At 48.2% G+C, this 17,341-nt stretch overlaps 1 protein-coding gene across 1 annotated transcript in view; it reads left to right on the top strand.

The window, feature by feature from the left end:
* Positions 1-17,341, top strand: part of LOC109423638 (intermembrane lipid transfer protein VPS13B-like) — a 60,257-nt gene that overhangs the window by 12,616 nt on the left and 30,300 nt on the right. Inside the window, exons 2-5 of the mRNA XM_062847202.1 lie at positions 8,669-11,384; positions 11,439-14,553; positions 14,620-16,298; positions 16,358-16,889. Of these exons, the coding sequence (XP_062703186.1) occupies positions 8,669-11,384; positions 11,439-14,553; positions 14,620-16,298; positions 16,358-16,889 (8,042 nt within the window). The remainder of the gene's footprint in view (positions 1-8,668; positions 11,385-11,438; positions 14,554-14,619; positions 16,299-16,357; positions 16,890-17,341) is intronic.

Consider the following 17,341-nt stretch of genomic DNA (forward strand, 5'->3'; position numbering starts at 1 on the left):
TCCGGTTAGCGCAGTAAGGGCTACATACTGTGGAGGGCGCCCTGGTACTCCACAGGCTCCGTTAGCGGTTAGGTTTTTATTAGACCCCCCTAGCCATTCATTCCTAGGCACGGTAAGCATAAAGCCGCATCACACCATGAATTAGGGGTCACCTGTTGGTGGATTCTTACCACCGGAACAGGCGGTCCGTAGTGTTATTCTTAGCCAATTGAGACAATCGCTACCGACACTACACAGCTATCTAGGCTGATCGAGAAAAAGAAGTTAATATTGATGATCAACTTCATACGGACTCGAACAGCCGCGTTTTATGCAATATAACCAAAAAATGGGCAAAACCTATCAATGTCGCTTACGTCACTTTGCAGAATTACGGCAGTGGTGCAGTAAAAATCGTTATAAGATTTCAAACAACTAAGCCGTGTATGGAACGACAAGCTGGATCAAGTGTTGTGACAGTTTGGCCTGGAACGATCTCAAATTGGCACTTATTTGTACTGGATGCTGGATGGAAAGACGATGCTTTTTGTAACAATAAACGTAGAAGTCCTGCTGATTTTTACGATTGACGGTCGATTAAAGAAGAAACTTAAGCAACTCTTGTTTCAGAACGTCAAGAACAGGGACTTCGGTCCGGCTACGTGTTTTCAGATCCTACAATACCCGGACAAAACATATTAGCATTCGCTATTATTTTGTACATGAGTACCTTGAGAAGGCCGTAGTCAAGCTCAAGTACATCCCAACCTTCAGTCAACCGGCAGATGGATTCACCAAAACAATGACGAAGCAGACCCTGGGGAAGTTTTGTAATTTGTCGCAAATTTGGGAGAAGTTATGTATAGTAACCCGCGACTGACTTTAGCTACGCGACGAGCATTAATTCATACCTAAGTTTCTCTCTGGAAGAAATCAATTGAAAAAACTTCTGCAAAAAATTCGCAAAAAGCCCAAGAGAAACTTTTGGAAAGCTATCCCGGAAAATCACTTAGGGAAATTCCTGAATCTCATTTAACTCGTGGGGATAACTTATGAGTTTCGCTGTAAGAAATTCCGCAAGAAATTTTTGAAAGGAATCCAGATGTAATCTTGCGAGAAACACCGCATGACCTATTGGAGAAATCTCGAGAGGAACTGTGGAAGAAATCCTGGGAAAATTTAGACATTTTAGAAATAAGTTCTGGGGGGAAACCCGGGAGAAACTATTAAGGAAATCAAGGAGAAACTCTGAAAACCTCTAAGAGAAATCTCGGAAGGAACTATGAACGAAATCCAGCTATAAAATCCAAGATAAATATCTCTGGAAGAAACCCCTGGAAGAATTTCTGCAAGAATCTCGCAAAAATCCTGAGATGTTGGAAAGCTATCCCGGTAAACCACTAAGGGAAGGATATCTGGGATGAATCAAGCGAGAAACTCTGGAAGCATATCGGGAAACGACCAAAAAATCTTGGATGAATCTATTTATGGAAGCAATTGTTAAAACCTTTGGATGAAAACTTGCAAAACAAGATAAAGCCAGAAAAAAACCTTCGGTGGTAAATTCAAAGAAGAACTAGCGGGAAGAATTCTGTGAGAAACTGCGAAAGAATTTAAGTTAAGATTTGCGGTGAAAAACCAAGGAGGAATCCGGGAAAGAATTCAAGTAAGAATCGTGTAGATATTTTGAGAGAAATCCTCAAAGGAATGTCGGTTCAAATTCTGAATAGATTTGCATTCAAATTTCTGAACAAATCTCTGAAGGGATTTCTAATCCTTGAAGAATATTTGAGAAGTAGGTTGTTGAGTGAAACAACACAACCGTGTTGCTGGCAACCGCTGGCAGGAGAGACATCTAGTACTACATTTTTCAAAACACACACACTATGTATATCCAAAGAGCAAATAAAATCAGAAATTTTTGTATCGTTGACCAGATCGGACGCGTGTTCTTCATCGTCGAAGAGAAGTTTTCCGCTTTTACAGTCCACTGTCTCCCGAGCTCGTACATTTCTGGTCCTTACAACCCGGATTTTACTAGTCTTTCGGGAAGATTGGCCAGCTTTCGTGCGCAGGAAGCTGGAATTCGCGAAGTGAAAAGAAATTCTCCCGGAAGAGTTTCTTTGTTCTTGGTGTTGCATCATCCGAATCTCGGTGGAAAAGTGCGACGCCATTTTGTTCGATTCGACTTGCGCCTTGCAAAAGCGATCGCAGCAGCAGCTTTGCGATCGGTTCACAAGGATTTCGACGGCATTTTGCCGAATTGTGAGACGCCAAATGGGAAAATCGTAGCGCGGAAGTGTTTTTACTAATGGGTGCAATTGAAGCTTGTGCTTTCGTTCCGAAAACGCCGTGAAACCTGGTGCTTTCATGGTACTGCGTTGGCTGCTTGGCAAGCCGGAAGAATTGTGACGCCATTTTGGCGAGACGTGTATGCAGATATGTTCATTCCGAGAACGCCGTGAGATCGTACACGGTGCTGCGTTGGCTTCTAAGCGAGCCTGAAGAAGTGTGCCGCCATCTTGGCGATTCGTGTGTTTGAAGCCTTTCATAAATATCGATCACGCCGTGAGACTGTGTGCGTTTCATGGCACAGCGTTGGCTTTGCGACAAGCCGGAAGATTCCTGACGCCATCTTGGTGAATCGTGGTTGAAGATTGTGGTTGTGCTCTTGCTTGTAATAACGAAAAATAGGATACGCTAGAGAATCGATTGGTGGTAGTGTTCTTGGCTGTGGGTAGTAGTGTTTCAGAGCCACAGCGTAAAGCTGTGTGTGTGTAGCGTGAAGATAGCGAATGGCCGACCAGTGATTCCCAATCGAATCAATGCGAATGATTCGGAAGTGTAGTGGCAACAATGTTGCATACACCGAAAAATTTGAGAAGTAAGGTGCAAGTAGGAGCACAGTCCGAAAACGGTGACAACCAAACAAACGAACCGGTTAGTGAACAGAAGAAGAACCAGAAGAAGAAAGAACAAGTGAAAAAGATGAATGAAGAACTAAAAGTGATAAACATCCAAATGGATGCCTTGAAAAGAAAACTACAGCGAGTGCAGGTGGCTGTTGCAGAAGATCCAGAAATGCCGAATCCTAATTTGGCAAGCAAGCACTACCTGCAGTTGCAGCTCAAGACCATCGAAGATACGTTCGCAGACTACAACGACCATCAGAAGCGTATCTACGGACTGAACGTCGGTGATGACGTCCATACTGCAGCCGAGGTGAAGTATATCGAATTCGAGCAGCGATACGGTGAGTTATACGTTATTATTACTAAATTGCTTGATGATATTTCCCAACGGGAAAAATTGGCGTTGATGCAACCGGCGCCAGCAGCTTCACCTGCGGCAACCCCCGCTGTGGCAATGCACTTGCCTCCATTGAAGGTACCGTTACCCACGTTCGACGGTGCATACGAGAATTGGTACGCCTTCAAATCAATGTTCGAAACCATCATGGATCGCTATCAGTCGGAGTCGCCGGCGATAAAGTTATATCATCTCCGCAATTCGTTGGTAGGTAAGGCGGCGGGGATTATCGATCAGGAGATAATTAACAATAACGATTATGCTACGGCGTGGGCAACGTTAACGGAGCGGTTTGAGGATAAACGTCTAATAATCGATAAGCATATCGATGCGCTTTTCGATCTCCCGAAGATGTGTGGTGAAAACGCTGTCGACCTGCGAAGGTTGATAGATACCTGTACGAAAAATACCGATGCCCTCAAGAACCTCGATCTGCCCGTTGATGGACTAGGAGAAAGCATGCTGATAAACCGTATCTCGAAGAAATTGGAGGACGAAACTCGCAAGGCCTGGGAGCTGGATCAAGACGCAAACGGAATGCCAGACTATGATTCTACGATGGAATTCCTGAGAGAACGTTGCCGTGTACTGGAGAAAATTCGCCCAACGGAGAAGCGCCTAACGAAACCACCGATCAAATCAGTTAAGCAGATAGTCGAAGCGAAATCCAAAGGTAGCAGTTTCGTTGCGACCTCGGAAAAGTGTCCGCAATGTTCCAGCAATCATGAGTTGTGGAAATGCGATGCTTTCAGGAAGGTGCCTCTGGCGGAACGTTACGGTACTTTGCGACGAGTCGGAGCATGTTTCAACTGTCTTCAAAAGGGACATCGCACGGCTGAGTGCTCATCCGAGCATTCTTGTAAAAAGTGTAGCAAACGGCACCACACCATGCTACACCCGACTGAGAATCCAGCTAAAAAGAACGAATCGCCTGTGCCACCGACCGTAACTCCAACCGGAGAACAGAAGACATCGAATCAGAATCGTGAAGCTACTACCAGTGGCGACAACTCGAAGTCCGAAGGTAGCAACGAACAACAGCGGTCGAGTCTCTGTACCCGACCTGAAACGGGCAAGCAGATATTGCTTTCTACAGCATTGATTCTTGTATACGGAAGGGCTACCAATCCCTATCCTTGTAGAGTCCTCCTTGATTCCGGTTCACATACGAACTTTGTGTCGGAACAGTTCGCGACACTGTTGGGACTGAAGAAGCAGCCAGCTAACTATTCGATTAGCGGATTGAATGAAACGCAAACGAAAGTACGTTTCAAGATCTTAGCGAAGCTGGAGTCTCGAACAACGGACTACTCTACTTGCCAGGAGCTACTGGTTGTGCCGAAGATAACTGGAGATTTGCCAATTACGAAGATCGATCCCCGAAGGATCACTGTTCCAGAAGCTATCGAACTGGCTGATCCGAAATTTGGAATTCCTGATAAGGTTGATATGCTGCTTGGTGCCGAAGTATTTTTTGATATGCTGAAGTCAGGACGTGTTCGAGTACCAGATTGCGCGGCCGTGTTCCAGGAAACGCAGTTTGGCTGGGTTCTCAGCGGACCCATACCTGAAGAGAAACAAGTCTTTCATTCGTTTTGCGTTCGAGCTGAAGAGGACGTTGGGGCACTCGTGAAACGTTTTTGGGAAATTGAAACCTACAGTGATCCTGTTCCGCCACATCCATCGTCTGAGGAAGAATGCCTGAAGCATTTTCGGGATACGCATGATCGCACTGCGGAAGGGCGATTTGTCGTACGTCTTCCTTTCAACGACTTGAAGCTGCAGCTTGGTGATTCACGTAGGATGGCAGAGAAGCATTTCCTAGCCTTGGAGAGAAGGTTGGAAAGGGCGCCTGCGTTGAAGGAACAGTACATGGCGTTCCTTCGAGAATATGAACTGCTTGGGCATATGGAGCTGAACGAGAAAGAGGTCGACGACGATTCCCAGTCCGTATATTATCTTCCTCATCACTATGTACTGAAGCCCAGCAGTACTACTACCAGGCTCCGCGTAGTGTTTGACGGATCGGCGGAGTCTTCTACTGGTGTCTCGATTAATCATACGCAGATGATAGGGCCCACCGTCCAGAATGATTTGGTTAGCATCGTGTCGAACTTTCGAACGTACAAATATGGAATTACGGCCGATATTCCTAAAATGTACCGTCAAGTTGAGGTACATGCTGACGACAGGCGATACCAGAAGATTGTGAGCAGGACCTGCTGTGATCAACCGCTCCAGACGTATGATTTGCGAACAGTAACATACGGATTGTCATCATCTCCTTTCTTGGCCACGATGGCGTTACGACAGTTGGCCATCGACGAGGGAAAGCAATTTCCATTGGCAGCTCACGCAGTTGAGAAATCATTCTACATTGACGACGCTCTAACTGGAGCAAACACGCTGGAAGAAGCCCTAGAATTGAAAAATCAGATCATCGGATTACTACAAAGGGGATGTTTTAGTGTCCATAAGATTTGTTCGAATTCGGAAGCAGTACTTCAAGATGTCCCAGAGGATATGCGAGAAAGTGTCATGAACATTGAGGATCCGACCATCAATGCTGTAATCAAGACTCTGGGCGTAGCCTGGCGTCCACAAGAAGATTGCTTTACGTTCGTTGTTACAATAAATGATGCAGTTGAACCGAATCGTCTCACGAAAAGGATCATTCTCAGCCAAATCGCGAAGATTTTTGATCCATTGGGTTTCGTGGGCCCAGTGGTAACAGCAGCGAAGCTAATCATGCGGGAACTATGGTCTCTCAATCTAGATTGGGACCAACCCGTGCCGATCGAGATAGCGAACCTTTGGATAGATTTTCGCAATCAACTCCATTGGCTCAATGAACTGAAGATACCGAGATGGATACTTGAGGATGACGTCCGCATCGTAGAATTACACGGCTTCGCAGATGCCTCAGACCTTGCATATGGGGCATGTTTGTACACCAGACTCGTAAGGAATGATGGATCGGCCGTGTTGAAGCTCATATGCAGCAAATCGAAGATCCTGCCAAGGAAATCAGGAAAACAGAAGGAGATAACAACGCCCCGTGCAGAACTGCTAGCGGCACAGTTACTATCGAGACTAACAGTGAAACAGTTGGAAGCACTTGATGTCAATTTCAGAACCGTAACCCTTTGGAGCGATTCGCAAATAGTATTATGTTGGCTCCGCAAAACACCAGAAACGCTTGCTGTATATGTTGGGAATAGAGTTCGTGAAGTTCAGGAGTTGACAAGCCGATTCTCTTGGAAGTATATACCTTCCAGGTCCAATCCAGCTGATTCCATATCCAGAGGAGTAGAGCCAAGGAATTTGAAGATGAACGAACTGTGGTGGAATGGACCACCCACTCTGCGCCATGCTGACGGATGCTTCAGCGAACCGCCACCGATCCTCGAGGATGAATTACTGGAACTACGAAATACTACGCTAGTAACGACACTGGAGCATCCCAGATTATCACTGTTCGATCGAATCAGCCGATACCCGATAATGCAACGCTCAATGGCATACGTTATACGATTTTGTGACTACATCAAGAGTGGAAGGACAATTGTCACTAAGGGCTTACCAACGACATCCGAGATATCTCGAGCATCTGCATTGATTATCCGATTGGTGCAGAGGGAAGTCTTCAGTCATGAAATCAGTGCTTTGCAAGCTGGCAAGCAGTTCAACTTTCCGATCCGTAATTTGAATCCTTTCGTTGACGAAACAGATGGCATTCTTCGTGTAGGAGGCAGACTAAAACATGCAGCGCTTCCATACCACACGAAACACCCTGCATTGCTACCCAAACGGCATCCGCTAACGATTGCATTGGTAAGGCACTTGCACCGATCGAATATGCACATTGGACAGCGTGGTCTTTTGGGGATTGTACGACAGCAATATTGGCCGCTGGATGCAAGGAACACGATCCGAAAGCTAGTTCACCAATGTATTCCGTGTTTTCGTATGAAGCCATCGAGAGCTACTCAACTAATGGGGAATTTACCGGACTATCGAGTTCAGCCTTCTCCTGTATTCGCTAAAACGGGACTCGATTTTGCTGGTCCATTCAAAATAAGATCGAATTCGAAGTTGAGAAATGCTCCAATATTGAAGGGCTATGTGTGCGTCTTTGTATGCATGGCTACTCGTGCAATACACCTAGAGGCAGTTTCGGACTTGACAACTGATGGATTCATGGCCGCACTTCAGCGTTTCGTAAGTCGCCGTGGACTCGTCCTGAACCTGTACTCAGATAACGCCACTAATTTTGAAGGGGCAAACAACGAAATGCATCGACTAGCGGCTTTATTCCAAGAAGATCAACACCAAAGGAAACTGAACGAATTTTGTACCCAACGAGCTATCCAGTGGTCTTTCATTCCACCCCGCAGTCCGCATTTCGGCGGAATATGGGAAGCCGGCGTTAAGTCGGTGAAGTCGCACCTCAAGATGACCATGGCAGAACACAAGTTAACGTTTGAGCAGTTTTCTACGGTATTGACGCAAGTTGAGGCCATACTAAATTCGAGGCCGCTCACCCAACTATCCGATGACCCGAATGATGTTAGTGCCATCACACCCGCTCACTTCCTGATCGGGAGAGAATTTCAAGCGATCCTGGAACCGTCGTACCAGCACATTCCGCAAGGAAGACTATCAACCTGGCAGCTTGTTCAAGATATGAAGCAAAAATTTTGAAAGGCTTGGACGCGGGACTATTTGCACGAATTGCAGGTCCTGCAAAAGGATTTTAAGGTCACTGAATTCCAAGAGGGGGCCTTAGTCCTCATCGTCGACGAAGCTACTCCACCACTCCAATGGCAACTAGCTCGAATCATAGAACTACATCGAGGAAGCGACGGCCACACACGTGTGGTTACCTTACGAACGAAGGATGGAACGACGAAACGTGCAGTGAAGAAGGTTTGTCTACTTCCTTTAGACAACGAGCAAGATCACTCAGCTGAGTAGGTTTTGAAATTCTACAATTTCAACGGGCCGCAGGATGTTGAGTGAAACAACACAACCGTGTTGCTGGCAACCGCTGGCAGGAGAGACATCTAGTACTACATTTTTCAAAACACACACACTATGTATATCCAAAGAGCAAATAAAATCAGAAATTTTTGTATCGTTGACCAGATCGGACGCGTGTTCTTCATCGTCGAAGAGAAGTTTTCCGCTTTTACAGTCCACTGTCTCCCGAGCTCGTACATAGGTATTAATGTGAATATCGAAGATGATCGGCACCTACCACCCGATTTTATCCAAAATTGTTGATATGCTTTTGGGAAATCCAGGGTAGTTACTATGTTTTATTCCTATTTTTTCTAATAATTTTCCATCTTTTCTACTTGTGTATTTCAATTCACAGAGTTTGTCCTGAAGCTCCAAGAACCTGGGAATCGAACCGCACCGCGGAAGGATGCCAACAAGCGGAGCAAAAACTCCGAGGAAGCTCCCCCACCCGGGTACATGGCCTCGCTGATCAACCGCATCGCCAACAACATTACGATCCGCTGCCACAATGTGATCCTCAAGTACGTCGAAGAGGACATCGTAGTGTCGATGAATATCCAGCAGCTGTCGATGGAGTCGGCCGATGGCCGGTGGAACCCGGCGTTCGTGGACATTTCGCCGACGAGGATATCCCTGCGGAAGCTGATCAATGTGGTGGACTTGACGATATGCTTGGACAAGAGGAACTCGGCGGGGAAGATTGAGGTGTGTCAGGAGCCGGTTTTGTATCGGAGTACGCTGCAGGCGCGGGTGTTGATGAAGTATAGCAATTTGCCGGCGGCGCAGGACAGATCGTCAATCACGCGGATCGATATCCATAGTAAGTTTCTGGACTTCAACGTTTCGTCGCAGCAGTTTCCGATGTTGATGCGGTTGTTTGAACTCGGGTTGGCATTGAAGCAAGGGAAGATAAAGAATGAGGTGTCCGTTGGGCAGGAACCTGGTGGAGAAGGTGAGGGGGAGACTGGACAGGAATCGCTTTTGTCGTGGGCTTGGAATTTGCTGCCTTCGTTCTTCCCGGAGGATAACGAGAGCGACCACACGGAGGATCATGAGTTTCACGTGTTTCATGCCGGGTGCTACGTGGATCGGATGAGGATGATTTTCAAGACGCAGGAATTTGTGGGTGATAGCGTGCTCGGAACTGCCAGGAAGATCAAGTACAATCCATTCTTGCAGCTGGATTTCGATGGAGTTCACGGAGAGGTGGTGATCTGCGGACTGAAGTGGTTCAACGTGTCTGGAGGGATTGCCCGGATAGGACTTCAAGCTTTGGAGGATTGTCCTTGTGGGCATCCGGTTACAATTCGGGATATTTTCCAGAGTGAGGCTCAGCCGGCACGTGAGGAGCACATCAAGGGTTCGTTTTTCGATGATAGCTCCGGGGAAGGTCGAAAGTACAACGTCAACTGGAATTATCATCTGGGAACCTACAGTCAGGACGTTCTGTTGAGCAGGTCTCCTGCTATCGCTATGGACATTGTTCACGAAGTGCAGATTCCGGATGACCGACGAACTTCAGAGTTCGGAAGTGACCTGGAGTTCAGTAATCTCTCCGAGAAGTACATGATTCGAGCGTTTTTTGGAAAATTCCGACTGAAGTTTGGAGCTGATACCCTCCATCGGCTGAAGACCTTGATTTCGTATAAGGATGCCTACGAATATTCTCCGTATTACGAAGAAAAACCGATCCCCAGTCTAAGTCAGCTGCCTCCGCCTTCCGCGGAGGACTACGATGCCCTGATGAATGAGATTCCATTAAAGCAGGTCCACATTACGATCCTTACGCCAATTCTGGAACTTCAGCCTTTCGATCATGGCAAGTTCCAGCTTGGACGAAAGCGTAGTTCCAGTAAGTTTTCCCAATCCACTCAGGTACCCTTCTTATCGGTAGTCTTTAATCGAGTGGAGTGCAACATCTTGACGCCTCTTTATCCTAATCGACTGATATTCACCACTTGCCAACTGCCGGAACCTCCGTCCAAGCTGTTCGACAGCTGCTTCCATTCCATTTCCGGAAACATGGAGCGTCTTCAAATCAAACTACACCACAACGATTTGGTATTATCTGTAGCCACGGCCATCAATCTAAATCACCAGCACCGATTCCTTATTTTCCCGGAGTTATGGCCAAGCACCGAACTGAATAAAATTGAGCACAACTACGACATCTCGGACCTCAAGCTACTCCTGAGCCCTCCACAAACATCCGTAGCCTGGTCCATCCTGCAAACCCTTTCCACACAGACGGCGTTCTTCCATCCATCCACGGAAATTCTTCAAAATCTCGCCAACTCCGCTTTGCCAACCCTAGACTTAACAATATCCCAGGCTCATCTCCGGCAAATCTTCTGTGAACGTACTTCCGCCCTAAAACTGACAGCTCGCAGCCTTCGTTGTCTGTCCTACATTCCCAACACTTCAACTACCCAGCGGTCTCTTACCGCACTCTGGCCGGATCACCCCACCGACGAGGATTTCCTCACCGTCATCATTCAACTGCCCATCGACCACCAGCTGACCTCTCTCGAGCATCCTCCCATCTTCTACGGGCGCTTCCTTGATCTCAGCCTGAACTTCGATCCCACACTATACGAGTTCCTCCGGATCCTACCAACTCAACTAGCCGCCTGCCGTGATGATCCCCTCTGCCGAACTCACACCCGCCACTCGCTCAGCCCCAGAAAATCCGTCGATCGAATGCTGCCGAAGAAGCCCGTCCAACCCATCACCTCGGTCCACTCCAACTCCGACAAAGTCGACGCACAACCCGCGGCACCGGCCCTCACTCCGCTCCCAAAACTGGGCTCAACCGTCGCCGCCGAAGATGACACGGAAAAGGACGAATCGCTAGCGATGGCCACCACAAAGGCCGCCACCACCACCGATCAACAACCACTGGTCGGGATCGAGTTCTGGAAGCAGCTTTCACGCCGGATCATCTTCCACCTAGAGTTCCGCCATTGCACGGTATACTTTCCCCAGCGGAACATCGAACACGAAACGGCCGTCGGTGGACGGAGACCACCGCCCGAGGAGGAGTTCGGCGACAACGAGATCGTCATGCTCAAGTAAGTGGGTTCAATTTGTTTCATACAGAACTTACTAATGATCACACTTTGCAGGCTTCCTCTCATCACGATCAACTCGGCCTTCAAATCGACCAGCCTATCCGCCAACATCAGCCGCTTCCCTGTCAGCCTAGCCAAGTCCGTTTGGCCCGACGACAAGGAAAGCTTTCCCTGGACCATTTCGCTGGCCAACACTTCCAGCTGGACCTACCAGAATCGGCAGATGAACAAATTGCTGGACGAAACGACCACCAACATCTCGCTGGTGTTGAACTTCAAGGAGGATGGCTCGGCCTCGTCGGCCTGCTTCCATGTGGACACATCGCCACTCAAGGTAAATCTGTTCCAGGAACAGCTGGCGTTGCTTAATGTAACACTGAACCGATTGTTGGCCCTACCGATGGTCAGAACTCGGAGTGACGGGACTGGAAAACCCCGCGAACCACAGGTTCTGGAGATCTCCCAGAAATCCAGCAGCGCCGCAACGGCAGCTGATCTGAAGGAGTTCCTGGATATGACCCATAACTCCAGTGGTGCTTCCGAGGAGACCCTCAAGGATGCAGGCAAGAAGGATGTTCTTCCGGTTTCAATATGGCTCCAGTGGACCTTCTCCAAGGTGACAGTCAATTGCATTGGAAAGGACGAAGACGGCCAGATGAAGATCAAGCTCGGCGTTGAACTGGAGGATATCATCTACAGTTTGGACATGCAAGACGTCTATCTCCAGATCAAGGCCAAAGTTGGCGGTATGAGCGTTCAGTGCTACGAGTTCGACGTCGATAAAAAGATCTGGAACAAAAACGAAGCCTTGGCACTGACCGTGCAAACGGACCCAGGTGGATCGAGCAAATCCGCCAACGATACATTCCTGAACTTGACTATTACCAAGGCAGAAACGACCAATGTGCACACCAAATGGGACACAGTACGAAAGAATCGAGAGCATAATGATACTCTGATTGAGGTTATCGTCAAAGTAGAACAGATCGATCTACGACTGGACTTGGATCTATTGGAGCAATGCCTAGACGTACTGACAATATTCCAGCAACAAGACGAACCAGAATATCCTCCAAAGGTCTTTGGTGTTAGAGATCTTCCGTTGATCTTGTTCTCCAGCAAAGGCCTTCGTTTGTTTATTCCCCTCAGAGACTGCTCCGAAAGCTGTAACGCCTACATCTTCAAAATCAACTCGATCACCATGCACCATAACGTAGAGAACCCCATCTGTCGGGTGCCCTTGCGGCCGGATGTCTATACCAAGGCAGCCCAAATGCGAATCCTTAATGTACCGGGGTCCAAGATCGAAGATCGACAGTACGAAGTTCTCCTGAAGGAGATCTCTCTCAGCACCGCCTGTTGGTCAGACATCCTGGCGTACATCCAGGAGCAAACCTCGTCAACGACCCACCACGATAACCCGGCCTTCGAGTGGAACAACCTTCAGGACGTTCAAAGATCATCTGACTTTGAAGTCAACACGATCTTTAAAGAGTTTAACTTCTCCGTCATCTACGCTCCTTGCATAATCTACAAAAATGTCCTCATCTGCAGTCAGGCCATGGAACTGAATTGCATGTCCGACCTTCTCATGAACCTGGACTTGGATCAATTGTGCCTAGCTGGGAACATCTCCCGCAAGATCAGCAACATTCTTCAGGTGATCGCTCCGGCTCGTCACAGTAGCTCCTCCTCGAACAGCAGTGTGGTGGAGTTCAACCCGGCTCTTTTCAGCAGACAAATCAGCCAAGACGCCATCAGCATTGACTCGGTGAGATCATTGCGGGACTCTGAGTTACCTAGAACTCGACGAAGCGTCTCCAAGCTGTCCCGCTTTGAGGAGGACTCTGGTGTGGAGTCCTACCGAGCGTCGGATACAAAACAGGCTACTTCCAGCAGTAGACGAAGCATCGGCGGAGTTTCGCGACAGAGGAAGACCTCCAGCAGATCTTCTGAACAGCTTTTGAAACCATCGCTCGGTCCGACGGTGGAAGGTCAGGTTATACCGTACGAAGTCTGCTTCCTGGGCGGATACTTCAAAGTTAACCTTCACGAGAGGAAGTCCAAGGATCAGGACTCGAAAGTCCTCTTCCGAATGATGATGGCCCAACCGAATGGCTTGCTATCGCTGAATCTTTTGGAACGGGTCGTACAGCTGTCACTGTTTGACTTGATCGTCGATCTCGATGAGCTCTCGCTGGTGAAGACACTCCCCGGTGAGCCAGATGACCTGGGCATACCACAGCCGATCATCAAGACCCGCTTCGTAAACAGCACGGCAAAGAAGAACAACGAACTGAGCGTGGAGTTCAAAAGACCGATCAAATTCACGGTATCACACCAGAAATTGAAGGTCGTTCAGGATCTTGCCGATATTTTGGTTGGTGCAATGGGTGGACCTCAAAGCAACGATCGGCCACAGCGACCCGCGAGAAAGCTGCCCAAACCCATGCTTAGCCGAAACAAGTTCAAAATGATCAAGTCCAACTTGTACGACGTGGAGAAGGTGACGGTACGACTTTCGCAAACTATGATCCACCTCCTAGACGAAGATCATCAGGTCTACAACTGCAAGCTGTCCTTTTCTTCCATTCATTCGACATTGCGAGTACAAGAGCGTCCGGCTCGCATGACGTTTAACTTGGACCTGGAAGAACTGATCTTTAGTCAAGGTTCGTTCGTGATCATGCATCCGTTCTCGTTCAAGCTTCAAGCGTCCTTGACGCAGGAGTACTGGAAACGTGATCCCTTGATCCAGATCAAACTGAACTCCAGCTACCTGCAGCTGGACTTCAATCCGAACAATTTGGGTGAAATTCAGCGGATGTCAGAACTTTTCCACGAGATCCTAGATAAGAAGTCTTCGGAGGAAGTCGCTAGCAGTGCATCGGTAACTGCCAGTGCCAATATGACACCCAGTCGGGAGAACTTGATCCCCCTGACGGCACCGGGTTTCTCTCGGAGAGATTCCACTAAAGGCGTTCAGGAGGAGCACTACCAGGATGATCTGCGGGCAGGAGCATTCCAGTTCATTGAGTCCAGCCGAAGCAACGAACTGCCACTGCCGTATCAGATCAAGATCATCAATCGGGATGTGGGAATTATTTGCTGGCGGTATCCTCAGCCGAGGGCGCTGTACAATGTGACCGTGTATCCCGTCCCGATGAGCGTAAGTACCTTTCAAGTCTGGAAATTCCTTAAAGTAAAGGCCTTTTTTACCTTTTTTGCTCCACAGACAAACAGACCGATCAAGATCCAGTGCAAGTTGGAGTACTTCTCGGAAATCTACGGCGACTTCTTCGAGCTGTGCGAATTCACGTTGTGCGAAAACGAGAAGGTCGCCTTGAAGCTGCCCTCGCGTAAGATCGCTTCCTCAATCTGGAGGATCGTGATGACTCAGAACGTCATCTACGAAGGCAGCAGTGGCAGCGATGAATCCAGTGGCGAAGCAGCAACAGACTCCACCGAGCAGGGTAAATCCCTCATTTCCAACATAACGGACGTCCTGAAGGATACCTACCTATCAACCGGTCGTATCGTCAACCTACCCTATCGGTTGCACCCGAAGATCTTCGTGGCCTGCATGCGGGTCGACTCGATGTTCAATCCAAACCTCATCCCGAACGTGGAGTGCACCATGGAGTTGCGACCCGTCCAGATCAACCTGTTCAACGTTACCAAGTTCTCAATGGATTCGAAACTTCCGAAACCTTTCGAGGGCTATCGGCTTTGCAAGGAAACCATCGAGGCCAGAAGTCACAAATTCTTAATGCTGAACTCTAGTCACTTGCGGGCCCGCGCTGCCATCTACGACAACTTTGACGTACTGATCAGCGGGGAGTTGAATCTGCACTGTGATCTCCTAGACTACAGTCATTACACTTTCGAGAACGTGTTGGAGTTGGTCAACTTGAAAGCGATCGCCACGATCGAGGACGATTCGCTGGAGCTGAAAGCGATCTCGGATGATATTCTGGTGCGTTATGGACCTTCTGTGGGATACAACTTGGTAGTAGCGGAACGGTTCTGGAACTCGCGGGAGGATACGGTCCTAATGTACGGAAAGTACATTGTTTGCAATCACACTCACGTGGGATTGAAGTTCGGTCAGTACGATACCGGAGAAGCCATCTTCGTGGGAACCCATGAGCTGTGTCTGTACGTGTTCAAAAGTTGTCGACATGCCCAGGTTCTACAGCTGATCTTCAACGAAAACACCAAAGATATATCCACCGAACCCTTTTCCGTTGCAAAAGAAGGCCTGTTCTACGTGCGAGTTCTTCCAGTTTTCGAAGAAGACGTCGAAGACGAGAAACTGTTCGTGGTGAGGATTGAGAACCTGAGTAATGCGCAAAAACGGATCACGATCGAGGGGCAGAACAACTTCTTCAACATGACTACGCAGCGATTGAAGATCCAGTACAAGTTCTACAGAGTGATTCCGAACAGCGAGAAACACTACGTGTCCACGAGTTTCCTGATTGATGGCGGTTCGAACGCCAACGTCTTCGGCGCCGCAAATAACAAGAACCAACAGAGCTTCAAGATCGCGATCGACGGTGAGAAGAAGTCCGGATGGTCCGGAGATATCCCGATGCGGGAGATCATGAACGGATCAAAGCCCTATCTGGTGAAGATTCCAACCGAGTTGGTCAAGGAGGGTTTCCTCAGCTACTGGGTGAGGATCATTCGGGAGAGGATCGGCGAGAATGCGGAACTGAAGGATACCTTCAACGAGCGGGTACTGGTGGTCATTTGGCCACTGTTTATGGTGCAATCGATGCTGACGGTCAATACCACGGCATACGAGGAGAAGATCGATCAAACCTTTTCGATCTATGGGCAGGGTGTGCGGAGGGAACTGGTCGTTCCCGGTACGAATGCTGACGAGCATGAGCTGCAGTTCCGGATGAAGTAAGTACACATTAAAACCTAGAAGACTTAAGGTCTAAAAATATATTTTTTTTTCACAGCTTCAACGCCCTTCACGGAGAGGACAAGCGGAAAGCGCTTCTATCGTACCGTTTGATCGACGGGCGATCGTTCTTCCAGGTTCCGGACCGGTTCAAAACAGTTGAAACCGCCATTGAGATGCTTCAGAAGAAGCACTCTCTACCCTGGCCGTGCTCCCGGGAGGACGAACTTCGCTCGAAACGCGAAAACTCCATCCAAGAGGCAACCCTTCCCCTGTACCATTGTTCCGCAGCGCACGAGCTATCCTGCTGCCTGATGTTGAGCATCTCCCCGTGGTGTTTGTTCATCAACCAACTAGGGTGCCAAGTGCGAATCAAAAACTACACAACCAACGAGACGAACATCGTCGAACCGAACAACATCCTGATGCCGCAGTACATCGAGGTCGGGTTCACGCTGGAACTGGAAGTTGGCATGCAGCTGGAATCCGAACTGATCTATCTGAACGGAGAGGTCAAAAAGCAGATGGCCAACAGTTACGTCCTTCCGGTCGAGGGGTCGATCGAAATCAACTTGCGGTCCGACAATGGGGTAAGTGACATTTTATTGCTTAATTTGGTGATGGTGAGGATAACGAATGTAAGGATAGTTTGTACAAGATGCGTGGTGAGCTCGTTCTCTGCCTATGTTTTATGTTGTAGATTACCAGTATTTATAACACCCACAGTTCATTTGGTAGGAATTTAGGTTCTTGACCTACTATTGTAGATCTGATACAAGCAAGAACACAATTACATGTGGGTGAAAATTAAAGATTGTAATTTGGTGAGCTCTTTCCACACTATTACCTCAAATCATTAAATTACGTTTTATCACGGTGTTTTAGAACGTGTTTCAAACGTGTCCTCATGATAATACCGTGCGGCAGTCAGAATATGCATGCCCAGGAAAGTCAAGAAAATCTCACTTGCGAATCGGGAATCGAACCCGGACATCCTCTACAATTTCTAGCTGGATTTCTTCCACGGCTGAATCATGTGGGC

The sequence above is a fragment of the Aedes albopictus genome, chromosome 1, assembly GCF_035046485.1.
Source record: "Aedes albopictus strain Foshan chromosome 1, AalbF5, whole genome shotgun sequence".
Taxonomy (NCBI): domain Eukaryota; kingdom Metazoa; phylum Arthropoda; class Insecta; order Diptera; family Culicidae; genus Aedes; species Aedes albopictus.